Genomic DNA, 14,297 nt, shown 5'->3' with positions numbered 1-14,297 from the left:
TTACTGTTTGCCAGGCATTGTGCTCAGCATTCTGGCTGCAAAGGTGAATAAACCATAGCACCTGTCTTGAGGAACGTGCAGGGAGTGAGCGAGACAAACATCAGTAGGAAGGTCCAATTCTTTGTAGCAAATGCTACACACAGGTAGGCTTATGTTGCTTTAGAAGTACAGACCACGGGGTCAGGGAAAGCTTTTGAGCAGTGATGCCTTGGTGGAGTCCTATAGGAGTTAGCAAGACAAAGAGGGGATTGGAGGGCTGAGGCATGGCCAACTAGGCAGAAGGAACAGCATGGAAATGCCCAGAGACCCAAAGCAGTGAGTTTGGAGAATCCCAAGGGGCTGTGTGACTGTGGAACATAGGATACCTTTGGAAGAGGACCGGGGGGGGGGGGGGGGGGGGGGAGCCTGGAAGAGTCAGTGGGAGAAATTACCTAGGGAACCTTGTGTGCTATGCTTAAGATTTTTAAGCTGTGGAATGACATAATCAGACTGTGTTCTGGAAGAGGAACTCTCACAGAAATGACAGGGTGGACCGCAGGCAGAAGGAGGTGGCAACAGAGAAACAAATTAGTTGCAGAATTAAGAATTTATGTGTGTCAAAAAGCACCATAAACAAAATTTGAAAGCAAAGCACTTGGAAAGCCTATTTGGGATGTTTCTTGACAAAAATAACGTTCTTAATAAAATTACAAATTGGTAATAAAGATAAACATAGCAATATCAAATAAATAGAAAAATCACAAAGAAACAAGTACAAATGGTCAGTAGGCATTTGAAGATGTTATTCACTAATAATTGAAGAAGCGTGAGTTCAAATAACACTGACATACCGTTATTTTCCTACCGAACTGGGAAAGGTTTGATAAGCGACAATACCCACTATTAGTGAGGGTGAGGGGAACAGAGCACTCTCAGGTCTGCAAATAGGAGAGTGCAAAGTGTAGTACAAACTTTCTGGAGGGCAGTTGGCAACATATAACAAAATTCTTAAAGGTAGCCAAGCAATTTCCTTCTTGGATTTTATCCCAAGGAAATGGCCATCGGTGTATGCAAAATTTAGCTACAAGAATGTCTGCTGCAACATTTATTTACAGTCAAGATTGAGAACAAATGAAAATAATCGCTATTAGGAGATTGGTTACCAGATGAGAGCCCATCCACATAACGTAGATGCTGTTGAAAAAGTTGGAGAGACGTACAAAAAATGTTTCGTCCATGGTATAGGAAGTGAAGGAGTACAAAGTGCAAAACAGTGTGTCTGATGTGCTACCATTTGTGTGTGACAAAAGAATATATACGCATATATTTGAAAATGCATAAGTGTTTTTGGAAGGATATACAGTACAAGTAATTGGAGGGAACTAGATGCTGGCAGACAGGGTGGAAAGGAGATTTACTTCTTGCTGTAAAGCTTTCTGCCCTTTTTGAATTTTGTATCTGTGCATGTATTACATATTCCGAAATAGAAATACACATTTTGAAAAGTAAGTTACTAAAGAGTATATACACTGTACTCCAGTTTTTGTCTTTAAAAAAAGAAACAACCCTGCACGGGCACGTCTACATTTATACCAAAAAGAACTTAACGATGAGTCCAAAAGGATAGCTATGTTTGTCTTGGGTGGTAGGATGACGGGTTGGAGTTTGTCTCCCCCGCCCTCCCTAAATTTTCCACAATACACACGTGAGGCTTTCCTAGCAATAACAAGAAAAGTACAATTCCCCGCCCCTCCGCCCCCCCCCCCCCCCCCAAAGAGTCTATCACAAAAGTCCAAGCAGGATGACGAAGCAGGTCAGATCCAGGTTTAGTGCTCCAGGTCTAGTTCAGGGACATCTGCAAACAAAGCATGTGATCACAGTCCCTGCTTGGGGGAGGGATGGGAGAAGGAAGCTGAAGGTCTGCTAAGGTGAATAGACCTGATTTTGCTTACTCGCTCTCTTAAGTCTCTGTTGGACAAACGCACAGCAAACTCAATCCCTCCGCCCCAAATATCAAACAACACCGCCAAGGCAGCTTTTTACTTTGGGATCACTTATCTTTGGGTCACAGTGAATGGACTCCAGTAAGCACGTATGTGTGAATCACCAGACAATCTGGTTTTCCACATTTCTCTTTAGAAGGATGGCAACAGTCTTATCCTCAACTGTCCAGCCCTGCCCCAACTTACTGGATGAGGCAAGACCCTCTCTCCTGCTCCGTGTTGGAGCAGTTAAGTCCAAATCCTTCCTGATGGCACGAGGGAGCAAAGGATGACCGTGCTGCTTGGAACTGGTTCTGCAGTCCACCTCTGACCTCATCCTCAAACTTCAGACCCTGACAAGCAGTTGGCCAACTCACAAGCCTTCTGGGCCGGAAGCTTGGGAACAGGGGAGTTTTACACACGTGCCTATGTTGTGTATGCTGCGGGATGGCTCTGAGCTGAGAACATGTGAAACCACCCTGGAAGAAGAGGGCAGAGGCAAGGATATGGTAGGCGTGGGGGAGAACGTGGCAGCTTCTCCTCTTCCCCAGAGGTGAGCTACCGGCAAGCAACTGCGAACCCCCCTAGAGATTCCTAGCACCTTCTCGAACCCTGGCCGGAAGCCTTTCAGGAGCTGTGTGAATATAACCTGGGCTTCTGGCTCCGGGGCCCCTCAGCAGTGATTAGATCCTTTAGTGGTAGAGTCTCTGATTACACAAATAACCCATAATTACCTTTGTGTTTCCTTTCAAGCTCTACCTATAATTGTGAATCTTCCCCGATGGCTGGGGGAATGCTAGGTGGGTTGGGATATGTGCTGACATCAGAAAATAGAATGAACGATACGCAGAAATAACTGCTAGGTCTCAGATGTCTTTTCCTGGCCCGTCCCCGCCCGGACCACTGGGGAGCCTAGTGTTAGGGACCTTTTTTTAACCTTGAGCTAAATACAAGAGGCAGCCCACGTGTGGTACCTACTATACCATTGGCACAGTCAAGGCTTTTCAACCTAATACACACTGTCCTGCTCTCGACTGGTTGTAACCACTCAATATAATACTTTGTAGAGCACCTACTACCAACTACAGAGTAGTTAGTAGCTAGAGCTCTGGAGTCAGACAGACCTGGTTCAAATCCTAGCTATGCCACTTGAGGCCATGTAACCTTGGGATAGTTACTGTGTCTGGTTTTCAGTTTCCTTCTCCACCTAATGGAAATAGTGTCTCGTGGGGTAACTGCATGAAAGAAATGAGATTATACATGTAAAGATCTGAGGACAGTGCATTTAATAAATGCTAACTATTAACATTATTGCATCTGTATATATTTTAATTTGTACAATGTTGTCTCACTAGTCACACAAAAAAATACACGAAAGTGCTTTGAAAAATTTAAAGCATCATATAAATTAAAGGTGTCAGTGGTGATCATCTCGTAGGAGTATTTCTCAACTCTTCCACCTCCTTAAAGACTGGGACTACATCCTATGTCCCACAGTGTATTGCACGACGATGGGCAAACAGTAAGCCCTCAGTAAATGCTTCTTATTTGACTGGAGCAACATGGCATAGCGTAAAGAGCGTAGATATCGGGAGACTAGGCTGGGATAAAATTCGTTTAAGGCAGGAGGGAGCCAGTCTGCAGTCATAATTTATTCATTCAACAAATATTTGTTGAACACATTCTATGTGCTAGATATTGAGTCCAGATAATTTCATCACAAGGAGGCCGTGCAAGTTCCTACAAAGCCAAGTCCCCGGGCAGTCTCCACGACACCAGCCCACTCTACTGCACAAAGGCGGCGGCCAACATTGTTCACCACCGGACAAACGGCCCATTGCTGTGGGGGAAGCCAGTCCTGCCCGGCTGGAAGTAGCTCTGAGAGTTGGGAGAGGGAGGGACAGTGAGAGAGTGGGCCGCTTCCAACAGAAATGACAGGAACTGCTGCCCGTTAATGTATCTTTATTTACACTCGGTCCACAGTTCGATCCCCAGTCCATACAATGCTCCTTCCCCTAGACGTCAGCTCCCCTCCCCTCCGTCACCTATGCAGTCGGCCCCGGGGCCCACTTCACCCTGCCCCTCTGCTGTCACAGCTGCCTGCTGGGTGGGAGTATGGCAGAATGGTATGTGTGGTCACCAGAGGGCACTGAGAGTGGGCTTCAGTGGCATGTGAAACCTGGCAGAGTCTCAGATCCCCAAGCGGGGAGAGAAGAAAGCCGAGACAACAAGTGAGGGAGGGAGGCAGGGGCTGAGGTTACGGGGGGTCGGGGTGGGGAATCCAGTGTACAAATTCAGGGTCTGTTGGCTTAACCGATGCTTCTGGTGTTTGTCTCCTCCCCGCATTCGACACGGTTGCCTGGAGATGCTCTGGCGTGTCGGGAAAGTGTGGAGGGGTCCAGCCCGTGGTCTCCATGCCTGCTGCCTCTGGGACGACGGTACACCTACCAGGCTCTGCCTGCGTCAGAAGCACTGGCCAAAGTCAAGGCTGCAACAGCATTCCCAGCCCGTAAGAGTCCTCTCCAGCTGTCCCCGAAGAAGCGAGGTCCCTCTCAGTAGCTGACCTACTAGAGAAGGGGACTCTCCATTGCAGGCAACCGACCAGATTCCCAAACTGCGTGTCTCCTTCTCTTCACACCGGGAGCAGACAGATTGTGGAGGAGTAGCAGGAGGAAGGAGGGGGAGCCGGAAGAAGTGGGGAGAAGGGAACAAAACCCAGGAGGGGCTCTTCATCGGGCTCTTCACCTGAAGTCCCAGGTCTGGCGCAGGTGCAGCTCTAGGGAGGTGCTCTGGTTACATGGCTTCCTTCTCTCTCTGGGAACACCTGCTGAGTTTCATCTCTGTCAGCTGGATATACCGGATCACGTTGGTGTCTGCGAGGACAAAAGCACACCTTAGGGAACGCGTGGTGGGGGAACTGTGGGGTCTCTACGCAGATTCAGGTCAAAGCTGTGTCTGCTGGGGCGCCTGGGTGGCGCAGTCAGTTAAGCGTCCGACTTCAGCCAGGTCACGATCTCGCGGTCCGTGAGTTCGAGCCCCGCGTCAGGCTCTGGGCTGATGGCTCGGAGCCTGGAGCCTGTTTCCGATTCTGTGTCTCCCTCTCTCTCTGCCCCTCCCCCGTTCATGCTTTGTCTCTCTCTGTCCCAAAAATAAATTAAAAAAAAAAAAAAAAAAAAGCTGTGTCTGCAGATCACGGAGCCTGAGGGGGCGACCAGGAGTCCGGCCTCCCCTCCACCGCCCCTACCAAATGTGGACGGGTCACTGGGACCCAGGGGGCAGACGGGAAGGAGAGGAGAGCGGGGGGGGGGGGGGGGGGGGGGGGGGGGGGGGGGGGGGGACTCCCTCCACTTACTCCCAGGCAGCAGCACATCCCAGTGGTGCTGAGTCAGCACAGCTGGTGGAGACTCTGGAGTTTCACCTCAGGCAAGTTACCAACTTCTCTGAGCCTCCTGTCTCATCCGCAGGAAACAGCTTCCGTTTTTCAAATGCCTACTTTGGGCCTCGCTTGCTACCTTCATTATCCATTTAACCCTCATTACAATCATCTCGAGTACCTGGCATCATCCTCACCGTGACAAAAGGGAGAGCTGAGCCCTGGAGAGATTAAGACGCCCAAGGAGACGCGCGGTGAGTGGTGCACCTGACTCGGCAGCCTGCCTCCCCTGGGGATCATGGTGCCTTCTTCATAAAATTGTTGCGAGGACCAAAATAGGTAAGTCTAAAAGCGCTTCATCCAATGAGCGATACATATTGAGGGAATGTAAATGTTTTCCAATCGAAGAGTTTAAAATGACTCTGCTTCATTGTCTTATATTTGTCTTGATCAGTAAGGTCAGGCACCACCTCGCCACAAATGGGGCATTTCCCCCCCCCAATGTCAGGCATTGAATTAGTGACTGGGGCATGGCAGGGAACAGCCACCTAGCTCTACGCGCACCGCGATACAAGGACTTCGGGGCTGCCTGGGATGCGACACTTCAGGAAGCAGAAATGGATGTCGTCTACTACTCAAAAATGCCAGCGGTAGCATCTAGAATGGTGCTGGCATATAGAAGCGTCCAAGAAAATTCTGTTAAACGAGTCTGGTTCTTCGTCCTCACGTCTCCCTTAGTCTGCTCTATAGAACACAATTTATATGCAGAAAACAAATCAACAGCACATAAAAGGAAAGATATGGGTGTTCTTTCGAACTATGGGGAGAAAAGTATACATTTGGATGTTGGCAAACTGGTCCTGAGGTTCTTAAAGACTTTTTGAAGGAGAATCGCATTTTTTAAAAAATCAGCCACGTGAACGACCATGGCAACATCAAGTCAAACTCAAGGCAAACAGTAATGCCACCGGTTACCTCCTCAAAGAGGCTCTTCCTGACGACCCGGCCTAAAACAGCACCCCCTTTACTCCTGATTCTTTTACGCTGCTTTATTGTCTTCCTAGCACTTACCACTACTAAATATTACATTATCTGTCCATTTGTTTACTGTCCATCTTCCTCTGTCATGACGTAAGAAACTCCTTGAAGGTAGCAGCTTCCTTTGGTTCGCTATCTACGCAATACTTCCTGACCCATTGGACCCGCTCAATAAATATCCGTGGAATGAATGCATGGCTGAGCTGGTGGATATGAATTTAAGTGGGTGGTCCAGGTAATGCAGGCTCTAAGAAACGGCACTTGACCAGAGAAGTCAGAGCACACTTCCCGTAAGATGCCGAGCCTAGTGCCAAGAGCATCCATTCGTATTCTGTCTCGCCAAGTGGAGCGTGAGATCGTCACAAGGTGGGACTATACCTTCTCAGTCACATCCCTGGCGCCCAGCACAAACTGTGGCATGCACTAAAAATTCAGTATGTATTTATTGAGTAAGTGAAAAGAGCTGGATCCTGGGTTGGAAAAAAAAAAAACAAAAAAAACAAAGAATTCCATATTCTATTTCAAAGAGGTGCCCAAGCTCCCTGGAACCCAGACCCCAGGCAAATGCACGGACTGTTTACTCTCCTCATTCCAGGTCCTGGCCCACACTGGGCTGTGCTAGCCAGGGAGCTGAGCACCGCCAAGAGAAGGCCTCAGGAGCTGCCAGCGGGGCTGACGGTAAGAAAACAAAGCAATTGTCACCTTCCTTACCTGTCGGCTGTCGGGTCCTTGCTTCTTTCAGGTAGTAGAGGGCTTTGTCATAGTCTCCAAGGTGGTAGAAGGCCACACCAGACCGGTAAAGGGCCTTGAAGTTCTCTCCTTCTTTCTTCAGGACTTTGAGGCAATACTCTTTGACTCGCTCATAGTTTACCAGCTCGGCCTGGAGCAGGCAGGCTACAGACGAAGAGAGAAAGGAAGGGAAAAGTTATGAACACAGCAGACTCAGAATGTCTCTCTTTGGTTCTTTCTCCCTGCCCAGAAAAGGTTTAGTCGTGTTGGGGCTTCACATGGGATTTGTCATCAAATAATCCAGGGTCCTCGGACTCAGTTTCATGACCAGCAAGCTGTGTGACCTTAAGTGAGTTACCTGGTGTGGCATTATGGGTCGAATTGTGTCCCCTCCAAAAAGATATGTTGGAGTCCTATCCTAATTCCCAGTACATCAGAATGTGACTTATTCGGAAATAGGACCTTTACAAAAAAGGTAATCAAGTTAAAGTAAGGTCGTTGGAGTGGGTCCTAATCCAATATGACCGGAGTCTTCATAAAAAAACACACTATAGACTGAATGTCTATGTTTCCCCCCCCAAATTCATGTGTTGAAAACCAGTCCCCGGTGAGATGGTATTTGGAGGTGGCTAGGTCATGAGGGTTGTGCTCTTCGAAGAGACCTTAGAGAGCTCCCTTGCCCCTTCTGCCACGTGAGGACACAGCGAGAAGATGGCCGTCTGTGAACTAGGAAGCAGACTCTCACCAGACACCAAATCTACTACCTTGATCTTGGACTTCCCAGCCTTCAGAACTGTGAGGAATAATTGTGTTGTTAGAGCCACCTGGTCCATGCTATTGTTACAGCAGCCCAAACAGACTAAGACAAGGGGAAGTTCGGACACAGACACAGAAACACACGGAGCTCAGACGACATGAAGCGACACGGGGAAAACATGGCCATCTATTAGCCAAGGAATGCTTGAGGTCACCAGGAAGTAGGAGAGAAGCATGGGGCAGATTCTCCCTCACAGCCCTCACCTTGATCTGGAACTCTGACGCGAGAAATTTCCAGCGTTTAAGCCGCCAGTTTACGAGACTTGTTGTGGCAGCCCTAGGAATAAGCTCCAAGAAGCAATAACAATACTAACTGTGGTTAATACTTGTCAAGTGCTCACCTTGTGCGGGGCGCTTGTGTCACTGCTTGTATTCCCTGACATGATCCTCGGGATACCACGAGATAGGTCCTACTCTTCTTCCCATTTTACAGATGAGGAAGCTGAGGCTCAGAAAGATCAGGTCATTTCCCAAGGTCACATAACATGAGAGAGGCAAGGCTGAAATTCAGATCTAAGCTGCCAGGCTCCACAGCCCAAGTTCTTTATTGAGTTGGTGAGGGGGATTTTCTAAAATAATGGCCATAAAGTATTTAACACAGGGCTTGGTACACAGCAAGTACCCAAGGTGTTATTTAATATTCTTACAATTCTTTTCAACCCTGCACCCCTTCAGGGACAACTGCCTCTGACTTTCTTCAAGTTCCCTTTCATACGAATTTGTCTTTGCAGTTCCTGGGAGCAGGGACCTTTTGATGGGCCAGTGCCCAGCTTGTACAGGGCACACCTCTGGACCCGCGAGGCCCCGTGTCCCTGCTGAGGCTGGCAGGTACCCATGGTGGGGCCCGTTCCTATTCTCTATCAGCCATCTCTGAGTAAATCATCTCTCCTTGAAACTTTCTCTCACCAGAAATCAACCAGAGGGCCAGGGTCAGGGTCAGGGTCAGGAAGCGCGTGAGAACCTAGAGAGTGATGCCCTCTTTCCTCGTGTGCCCAGGGGCCTCCCTGCCTCACCCTACTCCCAGCCCTGCTGAGCTAGCTACCTCCCCCTCTGTGCGATCACTCAAATGTTTAGTAGGCATTGAGCAAAGATTGTCTTACACGTGACGGAGGGATTGCCAAAAAATGGGATGCAGGGCAGGGAAAGACACCTGTCTGCTTCTTTGAAGTGAATAAAGAGAGAATAAAAAGAGATGTAGGAAACAAAAGTGCTCTTCCCGCCAAGACCAGACTGGGTGGTGGTGGGAGAATGCAGACCTCCAGGCCTTGTGCTCCCATTTATCCTACATGAGACGAAGCATGGTCTCTTTGGGATGGAGACAAGTCAGTGATTTAAATCTTCAGGGGTCTAACTTCAGCTGTTTTGGTCCTTTAAACAACCTCCCAGGGGTCAGAATTGCTGAGTAGGAGACCTAATGCCCTTTCACTGGGCATTCTGGGCAAAAATAAGACCCCAAACCAAAAAACCCACATCCCTCTTGTAGGCTGAGGGGGAGGGGCACCACACAGTCTCTCTCGGGTTGAAGGTGTGAGAACCAGGAAGTGGAAAGAGAGTCAGCCTAGATCTAGAAACTGACCCATCAGGTTCCACAGGCCCCCCCCCCGGGGCAGAAAGCCAAAGGAGTTGACAGAAGTGACAGGCCTGCTAGTCCCTTGGGAGTGGGCGGCTTGGGTCACAGAGAACCAGGATGGCTGGTGGCCAGGGGTCCATCCGGCGGAGCTCCTGCCACCAGCCTCCTCCTCTCCTCCATCAGCTGTGGGGACCCCTGTTGGAGTCCGCCCTGCTGCTCACAGGGCTCTGTGGACAGGGAGGGGTTTCTCTCAAGGGGGTTCCTGTGCATGGCTACCCGTGTGGGACTCGGCTCCCACACCTGCTCCCAGAGCTAAAGGATTTCCTGTCTGGGCTCCCACGTGCCTCATTTGGCATTCTCACTGCCCGGGCGGGGCCGCCCTCTTCCCATCTAGCCGTCCATCTTCAGATGGACACTTCTGTTTGCTGACCTGAGCAGCGTAGGAAATGGACCTTTGTCTCTTTTAAAAACAGCTTTTGAATGTCTCAAATGAGGGTGGGGTGTTGGGGAAAGGAAGCAAAGAGGGCTGGGAATGGAAAAGATCCTCCTCCTCCGGGGCAAAAGGAAGGATGCAATCCAATTCTGGGAATCGTTCCGTGCAAATGTTGCAAATTCCCCTGCAGAGCCAGATCCGCTGGGAACAGTGATACCTGACTGTGGACCAGGGTTCAGACCGGGTGGGAGGTGGGGCCAGGCTGGTAAGGGGGTGGGCCCCAGCTGGCACCACAGGCGGAGCCCAGGAAGACAGAGAAAGCTAGAGTTGGGTCTAAATGGGCTGCCGTCTGAAGGCTGGCCAGAGAGGTGGGATCCAGAGGAGAAACCTGGGGTGCCAGGCCAGAGCTCTTAAGAGGGTCCAGGAGGGAGGGGGAAAGAGGCAGTCTGGAAATTATCCTGCAGCCCTACCTGCAGCCCTACCTATAGATGATTTTTAGGTACCCCTCTAGTTTGGTGGGGAGCTATTTATGGTTCATACAACTAGCCCAAGGGAGAGGTAAGAGGGGATGTTTGTAGGCACACTCTAAGGAGTGGAGAGAGTTCAGGAGAGGTTGATCGGCAATCTCCTGATGTTCCTTCCACGTCACTATGCCCACCACCCAGGGCCTGGGGATTATGGTGGACTTTTAGAATGGGTCACGTTATCCCAAGGCCCTTCCTCTTAGTGGTTAATCCCTTACCCCATGTCAGAGATGGCGCTCAGTACCTTACATATACCACACCTTTTCAACTTCACGGTAACCATGAAGCAGGTTCTATTTTTATGCTTCTTTTACAAATGATGAAACCCAGTTCCAGAGAAATTAACTTACTGAAAGTCACTCAACTAGGAGGTGGTAGAATTATGATATTTACCCACTTCTGCCAGGATCCCCAGACTGTGCTCTTGACCATGGGTATCTGTGGGTCTGTGTTTGAAGCCCTCCAAAACCCAAGTAAGCCCTGGTAAAAGCCACGTCACCTGTGTAAACCACCTTTCTCTGTGTGGTAGGGTCAATAAGGCAAAAAGCAATCCCTAACTGCACTGGGCACTGGGATCAGTAGTGAACCAAACACCTATTCTGTCCTGGAGCTAATGGGCTGGTAGGGAAGGCACGGGTTCCATGATCTCAGATACTCCCAGGTGCCAAGATGGAGAAGGAGAAGGGAAGAGTGGAAACACACTGAGGGGGAAGGGACCTCAACCAATATACAGTATCATGGGAGGACTTCATGGAAGAAGTGGTATTTAAGTGAAGCTCTGAAGACTGTTCCTCAACTTAGCACTAAAACATCTTAGGCTGGATAATTTTCTGTCGTGGGGGAATGCCCTGCCCGTTGTATGATGTTTAGCAACATCCCTGGCTTCTACCCACTGGATGCCAGTTGTGAGAACAAAACAATGTCTCCAGATATTGCAAAATGTCCTGTGGGGGGTAAAATTCCCCCCTGTTGGAGAACCAGTGATCTCGGTGGTGGAAAGGAGAAAAAGCTTTCTAGGCAGAATCTTTTCCTTCTTCTTTTCTTTCTAGGCAGAACTTTTTCTTTTCTCTGTTAGAGAAAGAGATGGTGGTAGGGGGCAAATGACTTATTTGAGGAGTTCTGGGGAACCACGCCTGGTTGGAATAGAGAGATGGAAAGGATGGGTAAAAGGAAGGAAAGGTGAGGGCACCTGGGTGCCTCAGTCAGTTGAGCGTCGTACTTCCGCTCAGGTCATGATCTCCTGGTGCGTGGGTTCAAGCCCCCCCTCAGGATCTGTGTGGAAAGTGCAGAACCTGTTCAGATTGTCTGTCACCTTCTCTCTGTCCCTCGCCCCACTCATGTATGCACATGCTCTCTCTCTCTCTCTCTCAAAAATAAAAACATTTTTCTAAAAAAGCTGGAAAAGTAAGATGAAACCAGGACACCCAGACCCTTCTGGACTGTGTTTAGGATCTGGGACTTTGTTATTAGTCACCCTGGGATGAAGAAATGGTTTGACTAGGTTGGCTCAAGTGGAGGCAGAAAGACAGGGGAGGGGGATCAGTTTAAGAGGCAACCAGGAGATAGAACATTAGGGGACCTCTGAAATATTTTCCCTCTGCTGTCACATTCGTGTGGTTAAAGCCCTTCATCCAGGAGGGCTAAGACTGTCATTTTGGGTTCACTGATGATTCAGAAGTATTCTTCCACGTTGTTGTAACCTGGTCTCCATGTGAATTAAAGTTTACAATACGACAGTCTAAGTGCTCTGCTATATGGAATGGGCCAATATTTTAGAGTACTGGGCTGGGGATCAGAAAAAACTGGATTCTAGTCCCACTTTTGCCATTAGCCAACAGTATGAAAATCACTTTCCCTTTCTGGGCCTCAGTTTCCTATCTGTAAAGGGAGGGGCCTCCACTTGGCTGAATAATCTGTGCTCTCCATTGCAATCTAACAGCCTATGAATACAAATGGTTGTCATTTAACAGAAAGATGCCATTGTTTCATTGGTTCCTCTTCGAAAGGAATTCTGTCTCCCTGTGACTTATGGTGAGGTATCTTCTGTTGGGGATGGCACTCAGGAGTGGTAGGGCAGAGATCAAAAGGGCTTCTGTAAGACAAATCTCCCTCTATGTGGAGATTTTTTTTTTTTCCACATAGAGATTGGATTATGTGGTCTCCCAAGGCCATGGTCCGGGGCAGGATCTTCCCTGAAGGGAGTAAGTTCAGCCACCATCAGTCAGTCTCAGCAGAGGAGGCTGTGAACTTGGGAAGGCAGGCCTCATGCTGGATGGAGAGGAAGCTTGTTCCTGTCTGTGGCCTCCACTCTGAGTATATATTTGGATCCAAAGATGTAGTCATGTGGTGGCAGAGGGGGTGCAAAGTGGGAAGCCGTGTCCACGGTGGACATGTAAAGATAGCCCTGAGTTCCCAATCACACCCGGAAACCCTTTTGAAAGAAATGTTATTAACCTTCCGGTCTCTGAGTTTTCTGACATGTTTAAACAAATGCTGCAGCCCTGCATCAACCAAGCTGTGGAGAATTAAGACAAGTTTCTAATGGTTGGGAAGAAGTTCTAGAAGAGAAAAGCCTTCCCCAAGCCCATAATGGTGACAGAAGTTGTAGACAGTGCAAGTTACAAGAGAAAGGTAAATTGGGGGGACAAAAATTGGGCTATAAATGTCCAACCATCCCTTGTATGTGGAGATTCCTCTTCCACTGCCAACCTTGGGTGGTTAGAGTATGCTTTTATAAAAGGAGCTGGCAGGCTTTCTTTACTCCACAAAGGGGTCTGTGGTAGGAAAAAGAGAGTCGGCAACCGAAAGAACCCCATGGCCCAGCCGTGCACTCAAACAGAGGAAATCATATGTTTGATGTTCTCCAAAGCAACCACACTGAGACCTCAGGCTAAAACATGTCAGGTTCTCCTGGCTCTGGCACCTGTTTTGTTTTTGTTTTTCCTGGTGCACGCAGGGCATAGTGACTGCCTGGGCAAAGTGCCACTCACTGGCATGAGATGAAGGGAAGCTGGATGAGAGAAGGAAGAACAAGTTCATGCAGTCATTGGTTTTCTTCTTACAACTGATCTGCTATAGTTTGTCCTTACCAGCTGCCCAGAAGGGAAGCATGGACTGGATGGGAGGGAAGGAAAGACCGGATTGGGGCCGGGAGTGAGGAGAAGGAGGTTGCCCCACTTTATGGGTTGAATTGTGACTTCTCCAAAAGATAAGTCCTCATCCTCAATACCTTAGAATATGATCCTATTTGGAGAAAGGGTCTCTACAGAGGTAATCAAGTCAACATGAGGTCACTAGGATGGGCCCTAATTCAAGACAGGGCCCATCAATACAGGGTTCTGGTGTCTCTAGAAAAAGGAGAAATTTGGACACAGAGACAGACACACATATGGGAAAGACGATGTGAAAAGACATAGGTAGAAGGCGGCCATCTACAAGCCAAGAAACCTAGGCCACAAGAAGCTAGGAGAGAGAAATGGAACTGACTCTCCCTCAGAGCTCTCAGAAAGAACCAACGTGAGCAACACCTTGGCCTTGCCCTCCTAGCTTCCAGAACTGTGACAAGACTTCTGTTATCTTAAGCCACACTTTGTGCTGCTTTGTGATGGCGACCTTAGGAAACTAATACACCTTACTGCTCATCCCTTTGAGACGTGGGCTCAGGGAGTGGCCATTGCATTAGTGGGGGGAAATCTCCCAAAAGTGGACCACATTATTTGGTTTTCGAATTTATTTTTAAGGGGTCACGGCATAGACGTAAAGTGGATGGAGTCTGGATCGGGACAGAGGTGACATTCGGAATATTTAACGACCGGGATAGGTCATAACCTATCCGGATAGGCATATAGTATCG

The 14,297-nt window shown here is 48.8% G+C and overlaps 1 protein-coding gene across 1 annotated transcript in view; it reads right to left on the bottom strand.

Moving 5' to 3' along the window:
- Nucleotides 1-3,366: 3,366 nt before the first annotated feature.
- Nucleotides 3,367-14,297, bottom strand: part of TTC9 (tetratricopeptide repeat domain 9) — a 31,356-nt gene continuing 20,425 nt past the window's right edge. The window contains exons 2-3 of the mRNA XM_042940659.1: nt 7,084-7,266; nt 3,367-4,834 (exon numbers count right to left, since the gene is read on the bottom strand). Of these exons, the coding sequence (XP_042796593.1) occupies nt 4,755-4,834; nt 7,084-7,266 (263 nt within the window). The 3' untranslated portion in view covers nt 3,367-4,754. The remainder of the gene's footprint in view (nt 4,835-7,083; nt 7,267-14,297) is intronic.

Source organism: Panthera leo, chromosome B3, assembly GCF_018350215.1.
Source record: "Panthera leo isolate Ple1 chromosome B3, P.leo_Ple1_pat1.1, whole genome shotgun sequence".
NCBI classification, from domain to species: Eukaryota; Metazoa; Chordata; class Mammalia; order Carnivora; family Felidae; genus Panthera; species Panthera leo.
Note: the sequence above shows the minus strand (reverse complement) of the source record. Positions and strands in the feature narration are given on the sequence as shown.